Genomic DNA, 17,855 nt, shown 5'->3' with positions numbered 1-17,855 from the left:
AAGCCCATATACACACATACAACACACAGAACCATGTACAGTCAGTCAAAGTATGTAGTCATATTCATTTAACAGCTCTATGCCAGGAATCTAGAACGGAAGCCTGTTTTTTCTTTCAAAAAGCTTCTCAGCTGTTTCTGCAGTGTACCAATTTTCATACTAATTAGCTCTCTGCCTGAGATCTGTTTTCAAATGTTTCTTGACTGATCCCTCAGCATCTTCATCTTGCAAGGCACAACATCTTAACAGACGTGTCTCAGTGAGTAAAGACACTTACGCTGTAAAACCGTGACTCTGAGTTTGAAACAGGGGAGCCTGGTTCAAATCCTGGTGTCAGCTCCTTGTGACCTTGGGCAAGTCACTTTATCTCCCTGTGCCTCAGGCACCAAAAACATAGAATTGTAAGCTCATTTGGGAAGGGACTGTGTCTGTAAAAATTCCTGTGTGCTGCGTACCTTGTGCGATACCAAGGATGCGCAAACTGGGGGGTGGGAGATTTTTCTGTGGGGGCGTGCTGGTTGCAGAGGCCCCACACTCTTCCCCAGGCATTAAGTGCCAGGGGATCGCGTGAGGCCTCTGCAACTTACCGAGATTTAGATGGCTGTGTGACAAGTCACCATGGCAACGCGATATCAAAAGACGCTGCAGGGCCATGTGACGTGACATCACATGCATCAAATGACGCCGTGGGTCATGTGGTGTGACGTCACATGCCCCACAGTGTCATTTGACGCAACTCCAAGTTAGGAGGGGCACGAGCGCGATCACCGGTTCATGCAAGGGGGGGAGGGGGCAGCAGCAAAAGTTTGCATTGCCCTGTGCTATACTGTAATTGTGAAGCACTTTGAATCCCATGGGGAGAAAAGTACTGTAGGAAATAAAAAGTTATTAATATACAGTGCTTCACAACTTTCTTTGGGAGCTACAGGTACAAGAAGGTAAGTATTGTGCTCAAACTAGGATTCGTCTCACATAATAGTACAACACTGATTTGATACCCAAAGACTGTGTAAGATATTTCTCACATGCAGATGTAACAGGGTTAATTGTTCCCTGAGGTGGGATATGTTGTGATATTCTGCACCAATACTGCCATTAAATCCCATGAAAAATCTGTGATATTTTGTGTTAGAATGAGATTATCTGTTTATCTGGGTTTTAGTGTTCTATATCTGTAAAGTTAACAGGTTTCCATAGCAAACCAACACAACAAGAAATAAATAACTAGGGATACAGGTTTTAGGTTTTAACGAAAACACACCTTGTACTTTCAGTTAAAACCGATAAAAAACAGAAATTAAGAATAATTCCTTATCGTGTTCCACCACTTGTAGCAGCCCAGTCACAGTTAAGAGACAAAGGAAACATGGGATAATATGGAAAATAAAAAACAGTGAATAGATAAACAACAAATTAAAATGTGTGTATATTTTCTTTTTTCATTTTTATCACAGATAAAGACTGGGTTTTTTTATAAAATAAAAACACCAGAAAAAAATAAACACAGATATGTAAAAAAAAAAAATAAATAAACATCGAGAACAAAAATCCTTAAGCATTACCCATTAGATCATAAAGGATTAGGAGGCAGAACAAAATAGAATAATGTGACATTTCTTTGTTTAATAGTTTAGAAACTAGTGGGTTGTCTTGTTTGCTCCCTCATAACGATGATGTCATCAGATTGGTGCCTCCATCTCCCTGCAATAGTGGTTTTAAGATATTCAACATATCACGCTCATACCCCTGCATGTCGGGATTTGGGGGTTTTACATGTTTTGTCCTTGTTTTCACACAAAAGAAGCATGTAACATGTTTTGGCTAATGTCATTTCTAATGAATACTGTGAAAACATCAAATTGATCAAACTTAACTCTTTCTAAGTTCATAATTCTCCCTGAATTTATCAGTTTCATGAATAGACCCCATAGAGATAAGAATATTACTGCTAAATAAGCAGACATTTTTGCAACAGTTTTGCATCATATACATTTCACTCATGAAACCTTTCTGAGCTAACATGAAAGACCTGTTCTTATATTGTAATGGTATTCTGTGTTATTTTGGATTTATATATCACAGAATGTGCTTCATTTTTATTGTTGCAGCTGTGTCAAATGTAAAAAAAACATGTTAATTGATAGCTGAAAGGTTTATGTCAAAAGAGACCTTCATACTGTACATACTACCAACATTTTGAGGGCGAATATATTTTTTTAATATGCAATAGTTAAAAACTTAATAAGGCATTACTATTCAAAATGTATACTGTATATACATATATAAATATAATTCAGAGACATTTGTGATTTAATGTATCTGAGCTCAAGAATTTAAAGGGTCCATAAGAAGATTTGCAAATGATTTATAATAGTAGCCTATTTATCAAGCAATTACTGGATATAGTGGTCCAACTTTAACAGTAGTGTGGACAGTTCTTAGCAAGCAAACGTATCCTACAAGTTGACAGAAATGTTAATACCTCATGCCATGTACTGTATTACATGCTAAAGTATTCTGCATGAACCAGACAATAATTCTAATTGCATACACAACCTGGGAATATTGCAATAATCTTTGTAAAATGAAACAACTGGGATTATTGCACATCCTTGCAAAACAAATAATGTTCATCACAATTACTAAACTGCCCAAAACGTCCTACCTTTGTAGATTATAATGTATCAAGACACCCCAGGTAACAATCTGCAAGGACATCTGTGCAAATGCAGTAAGTATAAACTTAATGACTTACTAGAGTCCTTGCACAGTATAGTTATTTTGAAAATGCCTTCACCAGAATACAAATGTGCTACAAGTCAAAGACAGAGAGATACAGTATGGTAGTGAGTGACCCTAAAGCCTGTAATATAGTGCGCGTGCGTGCGCTACCGTGTGTGGGCGCATCAATTATAATTGGCTGTGTTAGCCAGACGTTTGTATACTAGGGACGCGCGCACGCACGGCCGTGAGTGGTGACGCGGCAGACCAGGGAAATTACAATAAAATTGTATTTTCGAGCTGCTGCCGCACCGCAAACCAATCACAGCGCGACCTAACGCTGTGACGTCAGAGTCACGCCCCCTAACCGCGCGTCACTGCTTGCAGCCTACCAACGAAATGCGCACACCACGTGCACTCGCAACGCCGGGCGCGCACTAGCACCTACTATATAACAAGCCTTAGGTGTGAGGGAAAGCCTCACTTTCAGTCATATAAATGTAGCAGAACATAGTGTTACAGTGTATGCTCATTTACTTTATTAATAGAATTCTGCAGTCTAGCTCTAGCATAATAAAAAAAGAAAAATCAGTAATCCTCTATCGCCATCTTGTGGTTGACTAACATATATGAAAGAGCAAAACATTTGACATTGAGTACAGTACATTCTAGCAGGCATGTTTCAGAGACTCACTTGGGTCTTGCTGACTCCGGTGGAGTTAACTTAAACAAAGTTACAATGAAAAAAAGAACACAATAATGTGTAATTAGAGACACACATTTCTGACAACTCTTTCCTGGGAGATTTGGTGGAAATATGGAGGTGACTTTATCTACATGGAGGCGTCTCCTTCATGAATATGGAGAGTTAGTTAGGGTGACTATCCCACTATCCCGGGACAGTCCTGGATTTTCATTAAACATCCAATAATTTTCTCCAAATGTTTCAAATGTCCCGATTTTTAGATTTTCACTGTTTGGACTCACTTAAGAGCGTAAATATAGGCCCTGCATGTTTTGTAGTGATAGATCATATCAAAGATTAAACATTTTAAATGCATTGATAAATTCTAATGAAACAATTTATTAATATAAACCAAACAGTCATTTTGCTATACTGGAGCGTTTGTCTTGTGTGTTAGGAAACTGAAATAAATCATAAGTACACCATGCATGGGGAGACAAATACCATTATAATAGTTATTTTTAAGTGATGTCATTTGTTTTCTCAATTAAGGTATATAGAGAGAAATGGGAGTCCCAAGCTCCCTAGTGGCGCTACTTAAAAAGAGTCCAGCAATTGTGCAGTTATGCAAGTGTAAATAATATCACTTTGTATACTTCTCAGAGACTGTCCCATATGTGGAATTTAACCCCCTGTGTATCACACATAAATAACACAGTGGTAGAGTATCCCCAATAGCCTCTGTCCCGAGGAATAACTTGTATGGGGTATACTCATATAATAGAACGAACTCAATGTTTGAGTGTGTAAGGGCTCCTGGACGTCAGCGTGCTCCAACCGGGGTAGAAGTAGATTGCAAGTAGAGAGAAGAAATTTGATAAAGCGCGAAGTGACGTGCGAAACGCGTTAGAGTGTTTCTCTGGCTGCTATGTGCCAAATAAAGTTGTTTGACCAGTAAAGAAGCCCCGGTCTGCAGTTATCTTTTCAGGAGCAGTTGCACCGCCAAATTTCTCCTCTCTACTTGCAGTTTTCTCAATTAATTTTTAATGTGTCCCGGTTTCTACTTTTGAAAATCTGGTCACCATAGAGTTAGCAAATAAACAGTGCTGTGTGTAAGAATAATTGTTCTAGGTGTCTAATATTTATGCATATTTGTAGAAAACATTTAAGTCTACCACATGCTGAAAGTGCACACATCTGCTTACATCCCTTCATTAATGATGGCTTGCTTTATAATCATGACTTCCTCCTTTATTTCCCATTCAAATATCTATAAATTTGTTTAGTACAATACTGTACTGTAGGTCTGGAAATCCCCCCAAAAAGCAGGCATCAATATCCTAACTACACCAGATGCTGCATACACTGTACTATAGCTATAGCAGACGTTATTGCTCCCGCTGACCAGTTGCAGCGGGACACACAACGTGCCAGCAAAAGCAGATGCTATTTAAAAGGATTTGTTGCGTGCAAGAAGAGACAGGGCTTTGTGTGCCAGAGGGGGCAATAACGGCTGCTACATCTGTAGCTATTTATCTATCCTCTCGTGCTGTAAGCATTTGTTTACTGTACACAGACATGCTGCAACACCCACAGTAATTGACGTTTTGTTGCGGACGAGGAAAGCATTGCTAAACTAAATGCTTATATAAACCTTATGGTCTTTCAGCTACTGAACAACTAGAATATAGGGTAGGTGTTTTTTTTTTTTTTAAATCATACAAAAGGAAGAGTGAAAGACCCTTTGAATGTTGTTTGTAAAATGGCAGCAAAATGGCAGCAAAGGCTTTGTAGTTTGTAATTTGTAGTAGCAATAGTTGGTCTATATGTCCTAATGCAACAATCCCCTCTTTCATGTGAGCAAGAAGTCTGCTACTAACATATCCTACACCCCAAAAGCCCTTTGTTTCGGTTGCTGTCATTTCGAACGTTAATCTCCCGTATCCCTATGATTCGTGTGATAAAACAGCAGACGTTCTGCACTGGGAGATACTATAGTTCAAACAATGCATTTCAGTAAATAAATAACTAATGAAGAAGTGTGGATTTCAGTTTCAACATGTTATATTCTGAGGGCCTCGGGATATGTATTGCAAAATTTCCTTTTGATAATCACATTGCTATGTCATAATAGATTTCATATTTTCACTCATACAGTACATGATCCACAAATTAGATGTATTACGTTCAACATATGTGTTTGTTTTTCCAGTAAATAATCAGACAGGTCTGTACCCTGTCTTTCCCCATTATCGCTTAGCAAACAATGCTTCCAGTGCAGCCAGGGATTCTGGGAAATGACATGCAAATGAGCACTCAGTGAGTCAGTCTTTACTTCTTATCCATTTTAACATGGTCCCCTATAAGCTTATGTTGCCATATTACACAGCTTTTCAGCACAGCCTGGGTTAAAAAGTGCACAGCCAGTAAACCTATTTACAGACAGCTATTACGACCTGTAGGCTCTCATCAGTGCAAGGTTGGTTACTGGCTATGTATCGTGAAGCTGGAACGTATGTATAACAAGGCATAAAAAAGTTATTGTGGGTACAACAAAACTGTTTTAAAAAGACTTCTAATAGGGTTGAAAAGTTATGATACTCATATGTTCATACACGGGTAATCTGTGTAAATGAAAATGTTGGAATTCCCCAAATGTTAATGCCTGATTACATGAAACACTATATTCACTAGGTCATAAGCAGATTAAATTATATGTTTGAATTTATTTTCAATAAAGCACTGGCTTTCCGCAGTTTAAAATCCGTCAATGGATTGTTCCAGTTTCAATCCATCTGGATTAATCTAAAACCGCCATTGGATACAATCCGGACAGATTTAGAAGAATCCAACCCACGGATTCCACAATTTGTTGTTAGAGTGTTAGAAATTCTGAACATGGATTATTAATACGCCGTGTGGATTGTCAGTGACAGAAAAAAATCTGGGAAAATCAAATCACCCATTTTGAGACTGATCCGCGGAAATCTGCTGTCCAAAGGAACCAGCCGTTCCAGAGCGGATCCAAATCCCCGCCCCGCCCCCACCCTCCCCCCCCCAAAGAAATCTCGCCTCTCTCTAATCATCACAGTAAGGCTGCGAACCTGCTGCGGCCGGCGTGGCGCGCGGCCGCGAACCACCAGACCCCTGTCCGAATGGTCCCTGCCCCCGCTGCCTCCTTTCGGCAGGGCTGACTACGTACTGTGACGCGTCAGCCGGCCGATGCTGCAAGAATCTTGTGAATTTCGGCGCTAACGCGTCACGTGGTATGCGAGTCAGCCAATGGGGAGGAGGGGAGGGAAGGAGCTAGATGGGAGGTGCCTTGGGCGGGGAGCAGGGAAGGAGCTGCGGGTTAAAGTGTGTGAGTGTGTATGTATGTGTGTGTGTGTGTATGTATGTGTGTGTGTGTGTATGTATGTGTGTGTATGTGTATATGTGTGTGTGTATATGTATGTATATATATATGTGTGTGTGTGTGTGTGTATGTATGTGTATGTGTGTGGGGGTGGAAAGGCACCACGACCAGATCCCGCCCCCCTCCCTCCCACTACCGCCCCCTTCCCACCCACTCCCGCCTCCCTCCCTCCCACTCTGGCTCCCGTCTCCCTACAGACCGCATATCGCGGTCTGTGTCTGTCAGCGCCCCGCCTGTCTGCAGTGCGGGCGCGCTGACTGAGGGAGCGGGGCCTTAGCCTTAGTAACTAATGCAAGAGGGTTGCATGTCTCCTGGCTCACATTGTTTTGAACTACAAAGTCACCCATATCAATGTATGCAGGGCAGGCACAACTACAACTGCAGTCTAATGCAAGTGCTGTTTTATGTTACAGTGATATCTGAACAAATAATATAAACTCGAACATCATTTGTATATTTGTTTGTTTAGAAAAATATATTTCTGCCTAACACAATATTGTTTATTGTACATATCCTGGTAGGAGAGACATATTTTAGCAGTTTGTTTATTTCCAAATCTGCATTTAAAATAAGTGTAGGCTTTATTTTATTTATTGCAATGTGACATTTTATGAGTAGTTTACGTACCTGGTGCTCAATGTGCTCCTGGAGTATTGTAAACCAAGATTTCTTGACAGAAGTTAAACCGTCACTGAATGCTTCTTTTGGCCGCCAAAGAATGTCTTTCGGCAGCAGATTGGAATCTCGGAATGCGTCCCTTAAGAGATATTTTTCAATTCCGTTCTATGCAGAATTATAGAAAAAGAACACAATGCAGTTGTTTACATTCCTCAATTCTGCACAAGGAAACATTATTAAATACATATTTCTTACTGTAGCTTTTATACTGCACCTTAGGAATCCTGAGTTCTGGCGGCAGAGATAGATAATAGGAAGTGAAGCGATGATCTAAAAACGGCACTCTTAGTTCAAGGCTTGTGTAAAACAAAAACAGAAAATATATTCCTATTTACAAAGCACAGAAGACAGACAGTAACTTTCTATCTCACAGAAAGTTAATAGAAAACATAGTAGTCACTAATATCGCCTACAGTAACAGTATCGTTTGTTCTTATAATTGATAAGATTGTTTTCTCAATTTATGCAATCGTGCATGCTTTTCAGGCACATTCGTGTACAGTATCTTGCTTCTTCTTTATTATATTTTTATATGGCACTTGAAGTTATATGGAATATAATTGCAGTACAGTCTATGTATATTTTTATTGACACACCTTAAGTTTAGTCATTTAGGGGTCACCTGGACTCTAATGGTAATATATACTTTCTAAATATAAATATGCTTGGGTTACTTTTCACACCGAGAGGCTATTTTGGCCACTGTATAAAACAAGAAACAAAGACGTCCAGAGCAACATCCAATGTGACAAAAATACACAGTATTTTGACCACTGTGCCTTATATTTGGCTACTGAGGCAATATTACTAACCTGCTTATCATCATTAAATTAAAGTGCAGTAACATTTACAACCAGAATGGGCTGAGTAGGAAAACAAGCAATGTTGGGATTTGGTTGGCAGCACTGAGTGAAATACTTACCCATGCGCAGCAGTGGTTCTGTCTGCACGAAGTACATCAAACATGTAAAGTTCCCTTAACAAACGTTCACTGTCGTCTGCAGCCTCTTCCGCAGAAGGTGCCTACAAGACGTGTGTTACAATTTTAGTCTTAGAGAGGTGCAACATTTTCGCTGTTCCAGGCAAAACAATTAACACTTTTAAGAAAAACAGCAAAGTTCACCAGGCATTAAAAGTCAATATGCAAGATCATTAATCAAATATTAATGTAATCTAAGTGTACAGTAGTTCCAGCGAAGGTATTTTTTTTCTTCTGGGTGGGTAATTTGAGCTATGGAATCACCTGCTTTACCTCTGAAGGTTCGCTCAGTAGCATTTCTGGCTTGTTAAACAATATAAAGGTTTAAATCTCCCCCAGCACCCAATAGGACGCTGCCATGTCATTTCATCCATGGATCAGTCACAAAAAGGCAGATTTTTCCCCCCGCTAACAACGCAAATCCGTTCCTCAGATAATACTAATCCACGGAAATGGATTCAATTTAAGTACGAAAAAAATTTCCCTGAAATAGGGTTTATTGGGGGGGCGAGCAGTTCGATTTAGTAGGACAGAGAGGCAGCGCGTGCGAGGGAGAGGAAGTACGTACACGCGAGAGAGAGGCAGTGTGCGAGAGAGAGATGAGAGAGAGGAAGCACGCGAGAGAGAGGCAGCGTGCGAGAGAGATGAGAGAGAGAGGAAGCACGTGAGAGTGAGGCGGCGTGCGAGAGAGAAAGATGAGAGAGAGAGGAAGCATGCGAGAGAGAGGCAGCGTGCGAGAGAGATGAGAGAGAGAGAGGAAGCACGCGAGAGAGAGAGGCAGCGTGCGAGAGAGAGAGGAAGCACGCGAGAGAGAGGCAGCGTGCGAGAGAGAGAGAGGAAGCACGCGAGAGAGGCAGCGTGCGAGAGAGAGATGAGATGAGAGAGAGGAAGCACGCGAGAGAGAGGCAGCGTGCGAGAGAGATGAGAGAGAGAGGTAGCACGAGCACGCAAGAGAGAGGCAGCGTGCGAGAGAGAGATGAGAGAGAGAGGAAGCACGCGAGAGAGAGATGAGTGAGAGAGGAATCACGCGAGAGAGAGGCAACGTGTGAGAGAGAGAGAAGAAGCACGAGAGAGAGGCAGCGTGCGAGAGAGAGGGGAAGCACGCGAGAGAGAAAGATGAGAGAGAGAGAGGAAGCACACGAAAGAGAGGCAGCGTGCGAGAGAGATGAGAGAGAGAGGAAGCACACGAAAGAGAGGCAGCGTGCGAGAGAGATGAGAGAGAGAGGAAGCACACGAAAGAGAGGCAGCGTGCGAGAGAGATGAGAGAGAGAGGAAGCACGCGAGAGAGAGATGAGAGAGAGAGGAAGCACGCGAGAGAGAGGCAGCGTGCGAGAGAGAGGAAGCACGTGAGAGAGAGATTAGAGGAGAGACAGAAGACAATTGTGCTATAAAAAAAGAGCACACCTGAGGTACCCTGTGCACAGGTTATTTAAATGAGTCACATCCCAGTCTTCCTAAAAGGCTGTCCCAAATAACTATAATTAATGTAAGTATCACTGTGGTCTGGCTGTGGGAAGCCAACAGAATTTGTTTACATTTTTTTTTCTCTCTGATACACATGGTGCAGTTATTTTAACCCAGAATTGCTCCACTTGTGCCTTGATACATATGCCCCCTAATGTCCTACTGTAACGTTGTATTCAAAATGGACATTTTTCATTAGGTAGAGCTGTTTATTTTATACGGTAGTTCCACGCAGAACACTGTTCCCCCTCATGAGTGTTGACATTGAATTTTTGTACTGAATGATAACATTAGCAGCAAAACAGTGGCCTCTTTCCAGAAATACATACTGTATGTTATATCATATTAGGAACAAGAACAAAGCATCTGCAAATCTAATTACTGGCTTCCCAAAGTACAAAGTTACTAACTGTTTTGTCTGACATTTACTTCAAAAAAGCAAGAAAAAAATATTAACCTTGTGGTAATATATATAACCTTGTGTAAGCTCATCTGCACCCTCTCCTGAAAAAATGACCACGCTGTCTGTATTTTTCCGTATGTACTTGGAAATTAAATACATTCCTGTAAAAAAAAAAAAAAAAAAAAACTATTGAGTTATAAAAGCACGGTATAAATGGCATAAATATTTTCTTTTAGCATTCAAACCCGAGATGGGGGATGGGTTGCTGCATTGCTAATTATATAAATAAATAGGTTAAAAAAAACTAAGGTGACAAAGACAACAAAATCTCAAAAACTTAAATTCATTGAACAATAATGCACTAAAGCATGTGTTAAATATGTTTTGAACTATTGAGGCCACCGTCTAGGAGCCGGGCAGAGGAGCGAAGCACCATACCCGGACGCGGGTTGAGTGATCTGCGCACCACGCGCCCTGGAAACGAATCTCCTAAAGGACTGGTTGGCGTTTCCATTTCGCAGCCCCTTTGGTGTTAGACCTAGGGGCTTTTTTCTGTTTTTATTTGTTTTTTTTACATGTTTTAATAAAGATATCACGCTATTTGGACTCTGTTTCCAAGTGCATCTTTTTCTGGTGCAAACACATGGAGGAATTGCTACACTTCAGTTTGGGCATAGAAAGAAAAGACACCAATACTTGTGAGTATTATAATTTTATCTCCCCATTTCCCTAATCCTGATCTCCTTTATCTTAACAGGAGTATCCCTTGCATTTATATTTTTTGGATGCGGAGAGGATAGCGATACCCCCCTCCAGATTGCACTCACATTTGCCCGTGTGAGTGTTTGCAGTATTTTATTTTCTGCATTTTAAATATATTCCAGTTATTCATTTGAATTAACCGTGGCCCTTTTGAAATTGTATTGTTTCTAAAACAATTTGTGTTATCAATTCTTTTTGAGGGAGACTCCGCATTTAACGGCAGCTGGTTACCTGAAGAACCCACTATCAAGATTCGAGAGGAAGAAAAAAAAGTTCGTATAAAGAGGATACAGAAGGAAGAAGAAGAAGGAAAGAAACCTTGATGAGACAGCACTTACACAAGGCCGTGTAAGTGTCTTTGATATTACACACTCTATTATCACCACGTTTATTAGCTTGGGGACTTACATCCCAGAGCTAAACAATCTGTTATCATTTAGTGTACCTCTACCTGTGCTCCCCCTTTTTTCTCTTTTGTCTCCACTAAAGCATATATATTATAACTTAGCATAACATAACAAGCATATAACTTGTCCGAAAGTCTTGTGTTTGGGAAATCAAGTATACCTTAGAGAATGACATTATGTTTTTTGACAGAAATCTGTTGGATCAGCACTCAAAATAACACGTCACAGGTCAAAAAAAACGTGCTGACTCATTTCCTGTGTTTGCAAAAAAGTATCCTGTTTAATTAAAATGTATTGCACATTCTAGTATCTGTAGCCTAGTGTCCCAGGCTATACCTTTCTTTGGCCCTGATATTATAAATCCTGATAGGAACAGGGAGTGCTAGGGTTAAACTCCTACACAATGGCCAAGCTTGTGACTTGCAGCCTGGATAGATGCAGCTCGGACCGAAAGCTATAGCCGCACCCCTTTTTCACTGCCTGGGACTCCTAGATCAACCAGCAGGAGGAGACAAGAATCTAACTGACAGCCTGTGGGGTGTAGCCAGATGTAGTGAGCACAATCAGCAGACGCATGTGGTAACCACCAAGCCCAGAGCTGTGACTGACCTGCTTCCTACCACCTCGCTCCACAATATGGCTGAGCAATCAGCGCAACGTTTTGAGCTGCCAGGCCTCCTTCTGTTAAGAATCGATGGAAGGACTTTCTGCAAATGCTCTGCCCCAAATGTGGTCACCCAGGCGGGAACTGGTTGTCAAGTCCCGCTGTGCACGATGCAATGTGCCCTATATACAACCGCGGCTGAAGGTCTCTGATCAGCCCGTGACTACTCTACAGTACATCCCTGGGAGCTGCGGAGCCTTTACACCCAGTGCGTAAATTATTGACTCTGGTTAATAGATCCTCCGTGGAAGTGGAGAAAGATCATATGGGGATCATCTATGACCTATTCCACCTCGATCAGCACTGTATGGACTTTGGATATTGCAGGGACTACTGTTCTATGAGAGCTGACTGAAGCAGAATCTTTGGGAGTCGCTATCAGGGTGGAGAGCTTCCTTTCTAGTCCTGCTGAGTCTGAGGACATTAAAAAGGACTTACCTGTCTCCACGCTGGCCAGTGTGGGAGGTTCCAAAGTCTTCTCCTTTGCCGTAATGAAAACGGAGCAGTTCCGCATACTTCCGCTCGTAGCCTGGAATCGTATTGCCAGTATTCATCTCCGGTGACCCTCCCAAAGTAGGACGTGCCAGTGCCGGTATTACCAGCTTCCGTGCGGAAGGGCGGCGAGGGTGCTTCCATCGTAGAGGTACCGGACGATATTTCCATCGCTTCCAATTTAAAGGTCGTCTCATCGGGCCAGGAGTGGTGATCCGGGACATCGATCCGGCCGCAGTGAACGTTGACGCCTCAGGGGAGCTGACATCTCATCTTCCGGTCAGTGAGGAGGACATAGATGCCATAATAGTGGCATGCGGTCGGGGCCGTAGCCAGATAACTGCTCAAAAAAGACTGGCTTACTGTACTGCCAATCCGGTGGGCACTCAGGACACTCTTATTGTTCCGGTGATGGAGGTAACTGCTTCAAAGCAGAACCGGGACATTTCTGTGCCAGTCCAACCCTATCCTGCCTGTGCTGCCTTCCCCGTACCACACCCAGAGACCCCTGCATTATGTGACAAGTATAGGTCCCTATCACCCCGACCACAGTCACCAGTGATGTCCGTTGTCCCCAGTTATACTGCTGCCAATGTGTGTACTGATGTCTGTATCCTCTGTAGGGAACGTTGTGTCTAATTGGTGGGATCGAATGTTCAGTGGATACGTGCCACATATGGACAGGACACGCTTTGTGCTAGAGAGGGGTGAACAAGTGCATTACTGGTGGGAAGAAGGGAAGCAGGAGACTGAGGTTATGCGCGAACGCAGTAAGAATGCCGATATGGGCCCTATCTCCTGTCCATGTATGGAGGAAGGAAATTTTGAGAATCCTTGAGAGGAACCTTTATTCTGGGTAATGCCAGGACAAGTGGAGGGGCATAATCCTATGAAAAGTAGCCGAGATGACCGAGTGCTAATTCAGCGTGTCCACAAATTCCATGGGTATGATTACCCCTATAAACCTGGGAATTTAATGAGGACAGCAGAGGCACATAGGGAGGAGTGGGTACACACAGCAGTACTGGAATATATGACCTCTAAGTGCATTAGCTCGGCCCATTACAGGGATGACAGGGATGGGCACTTAGTGAAGGTATGCCACGTGGGCAGGAACATTCATTTCTACTGGGTTGAATATGTGAGTGAACATGGGCAGAAAAGATGCTATTCGGACACTGTACCGGATAGGAATGGTAAATTAATCAGAAAACCTGATCCGGCCCACTACTATTGATAGAGCAGGAGCGGTACTGCACATTGATAAAGGGAGATTACAGAGCAGGATATGTGCTGCACAGGTTACGGGTTCACCTATATAGGAGTGACCAATTGTACCAGTTTATTATTATTATTGTTATGCAATGCACTGTTTCTGTTTACAATATTATGTTGCCTTCACAATTTATTGGTGGTGCATAAATTATGCTCTTCATGTGTGGACGTGACAAGTTTTTCACCAGAGAGAGGATGTAGTCTAGTGCCCCAGACTATACCTTTCTTTGGCCTGGGGCACTAGGAACTGATAGGAACAGGTAGTGTTAGAGTTAAACTCCTGCACAAGGGCCTAGCTTGTGAGTTACAGCCTGATAGATGCAGTGTTATTACTGTATATCCAGGTGCAGGCCTAATGACAAGTTGGAGTATCATGCTGGGAGGGTACTAACTGGGTCACATGCAAAATGGTGTGATGCTTGTCAGTACCTATACCTGTCTTGTTATGGGGCAGGGTTACAAACCCCTCCCCAGGTATAAAAGGGGACACTCTACTAAATTGTGAGATGTTGTCTCCGTTCTTTCCCCTCTGGGGGAAGATGATCTGCCCTCTCTCTGTGGAGTGGAGAAGATTCTACCTTGCCCCATCAGGGGGTAAAGGCTAGCCCAAGGGTCTCAAACCTCTGGGGTGACCAGCCCAGGGAATAAGGAAGAAATGCTGTATCCTGTGTTCAAATAAACATCAAGTTGTTCAGTTGTTGTCTGAGGCTAATTACTGGGAGAGAAGGTGCCTATGGGGAGAACACATGTCTCTGGCAGGAGCCCTGGAGGATGGAGGCACTGCACCAAGAGACCTGATGATGAAACCCTGTCCTGTTGTTCTACTCCCACCTACATATGCAGAGATGCAGACCTCCTGGAGCCTACAGGTATGCACCACCACACCAGTAACATGAGGCACATCCAAGACTAGCAGATCTCCCTTAGGGGAGGGGACGGGGGGGGGGACCCGGTGTTACATATCCAAAACAGAATAGTAGCAAGCATAATAAAAGCACTCCCCAATTAAAATCTCACAAATACAGATTACATTGCTTTGACGTTCTCCAAATAGTGTCCATTTCTTATTTTTGGTTGTACATAGACAAATAATACATATTTTCTTTTTTTATTGTGTATAACATGTTAATTCCATCCATTAATCTGCATGACTTATTCTGTCCAAAAAAGTTTAGGAATGCTTTTGCACTGTTCTATGATTAATGACTGTGTTACACTATACTGAGTCCCGCCGTATTTGTTCCTTAAAACGTATGCGTTTCATTAGCCAGAAGTGACATCGCTGTTATAGATGCCAGTCCGGTGAATACCAGAAGTGACATCACAGAGATGGCACAGCGAGTTGGCGAGGACACCTGTATGAGTCGGACACGAGGAGATGTAGGCTATATGGCCTGCACCTGTATCCATTTTAGTTAAGCCTCGAGAGAGCTAGGGGCCCTGAAATGCTATGACTGCTTCCAGCAGCAATTATGTGTCTAATTGGGGAGCGTTTTTATTATGTTTGCTACTATTCTGCTTTGGATGCTAGAATGTGCAAAATATTCAAATTAAACAAGATACTTTTTTTGCAAACACAGTTGATCAGGTCAGTTTTTTGGACCTGTGACAAGTTCTGGTGCAACAGATTTCTTACATATTTTTTGCGGTGAGGGTACGAGAACAGAATACTGAAGGAGACAATAAATACAAGAATGGTCAGTGCAAGTTCCCCCCCCCCCCCCTCCATCTCTCACACTCTATTTCCCTTGTGAGTGGGGGGGAGGCCTCCGGTCCTCCGGAACTTGGGCCAAACATCCAGCGCTGACTGCTGCATCGGGGTAGGGGGGGAATGACTTGAGAGGGAACGCAGCTGAGAAAATCTAAAGGCCCCGGTGTGGCCACACATAAAATTTGGGCCCAACCTTTGGCTGGGCTGACCTTCCAGCACCAGTTAATGGGGCCCCCCGAGCTGTTGTCGGCCCTGAAAGCAGACAACTGTAGTAATAAACGTCAATTTAATAGAGCATGAAAGGGAAATGTATGGTGGACACACAACTACACTTCTGGGGGTCCATTACCACATAGAACAGTTTAGAAAGCACGTGATACTCTTGATGAAATGAAAACATATTTTACTTGTCTTTGGCATCTTTCCATCTTTTGATATTGGATGGGCCGTTTATATTTTTTTATCATGGTGACTTTTTTCATGCACCGCTGTAATATTTGAGAGGTATTATCAGATGCCCATTTTATAGTAGGATGAGTGATAGTGAACTTCATTTCTTTCTCTTTTACCTATACCAAAAATGAATCATGTCTGAGGTGGCACAAACCTTGAAACACAATTGCATGAAAAGTATATTTTTAAAAATTGATGGCAGATGAGTGCACCGGGCGTGTCGATGATGTCACACAGGACAGTCGGCTGAAGGAAGAGCTCCAGAGACCCTTCCGACTAAACCCTAATTTGCAGAAGTTTTAGCCCACCAAAAAACTTCAAAAAACCCGCAAATCAATCCCCGAACCTGTCAGGATGACATCTAAGGGGAAAAACCCTCCAACTCAGGGAGTGGGGAACTTCTTTACCCCCCGCAAAGTGGCCCGCTGAGGCGGGGAATAAGAGGCAAGATGGCGCCCAGGCCTCAGGCCAGAAAAGCAAACAAGGCCCCCACGACCCACCAAGCCCCGCTGAGGCCACCCCACTCGTGGACGGAGGCATCACTAAAGAATACCTAGAGGGTTTACTCACTAAGCTCCAACGGTCCCTGCAAACCAACCTAAAAGAGGCTGTGGCAGAGATCAGGCAGGACATCCATGGCCTGCAGGAACGAACAACCACGCTGGAGACCAGGCTAGATGAGGCTGCGCACCACCAAACTGATGCAGACGAAGAAATTATTCGCCTGGGCCATGAGATCAACGCCTTAAAGGACAGCCAGGAGGACCAGGAGAACAGGAATCGCCGCCAGAATTTGCGCATCCGCGGCATCCCTGAGACTGTGCTGCCCTCACACCTGCGAGACTACCTGTCTGACTTTTTCCTCCTCCTCTGCCCTGAGCTTGAACCGCGGGACCTGGAGATGGACAGGGCGCACAGGGCCTTGGGCCCCCGCTCTGAGGACCCTAACCGCCGGTGGGACGCGATCGTGCGCCTACACAGCTATTCAGCTAAAGAAAGGCTGATTACAGCAAGTAGAGGGAAGAGCACGATCGCGTTCAGAGGCGAGCAGCTGCAGGTCTACAATGACCTGTCCAAGCAGACCGTGGACCGTCGCAAGGCCCTCCGCCCCCTGACCCTACTCCTCCGTGAGAAGTGGATATCCTACAAATGGGGGTTCCCCTTCAAACTTGTGGTCTCCCATAAGGGCAAATTCCTCACCCTGCGCCATCCAGAGGACATGGAGCACCTGGCCAAAGTCCTGGGACTCCCGCTGGAGCCCTTCCAGCCGGAACACCGCCCGGATGGCCGGCCACGAGATAGGGACAGGGATGACATCCCCGTCCGAGCTTCAGAGAGGATTGCGGAGCAAAGACAGTCCCGGGACAAATAAAGGACTACCCAGTACAAACCACGGCCCGCATCTGAAGAGCCCCTCATTCGCACACCACAAATGCAAGCATAGCAACATCTAAAGGGAAATTATGTACCCCCAAAATGGCGATGGGAGCACTCATACCTCCACACGTGGCCACCCCTCTCTCTGGCGATCGCTGCAGCTCGCGTCCGGTCACGGATACAGCATCAAACCACAGCCGCCTCAAGGACACCACAGCAAGCGCGGGACCCCGTGAAGCTGACTCTGGTACCTCGCGGAGGGCCCTGGCTCGTATAGCTTCCAACCCCAAGGAACCCTCAAGATGGCGACGGGTGAGTCCATTTCTCCCCACGTGGATCTTCTTCGCCCTGCAGCTACCTGGGATCCTC

The 17,855-nt window shown here is 43.7% G+C and overlaps 1 protein-coding gene across 3 annotated transcripts in view; it reads right to left on the bottom strand.

Moving 5' to 3' along the window:
* ASNS (asparagine synthetase (glutamine-hydrolyzing)) overlaps positions 1-17,855 on the bottom strand; it is a 53,323-nt gene that overhangs the window by 1,124 nt on the left and 34,344 nt on the right. For all 3 annotated transcript variants that reach the window (XM_075587279.1, XM_075587280.1, XM_075587281.1), the window contains 4 exons: positions 10,400-10,506; positions 8,422-8,522; positions 7,714-7,795; positions 7,449-7,604 (listed from right to left, as the gene is read on the bottom strand). In XM_075587279.1, the coding sequence (XP_075443394.1) occupies positions 7,449-7,604; positions 7,714-7,795; positions 8,422-8,522; positions 10,400-10,506 (446 nt within the window). The remainder of the gene's footprint in view (positions 1-7,448; positions 7,605-7,713; positions 7,796-8,421; positions 8,523-10,399; positions 10,507-17,855) is intronic.

The sequence above is a fragment of the Ascaphus truei genome, chromosome 2, assembly GCF_040206685.1.
Source record: "Ascaphus truei isolate aAscTru1 chromosome 2, aAscTru1.hap1, whole genome shotgun sequence".
Lineage (NCBI taxonomy): Eukaryota > Metazoa > Chordata > Amphibia > Anura > Ascaphidae > Ascaphus > Ascaphus truei.
Note: the sequence above shows the minus strand (reverse complement) of the source record. Positions and strands in the feature narration are given on the sequence as shown.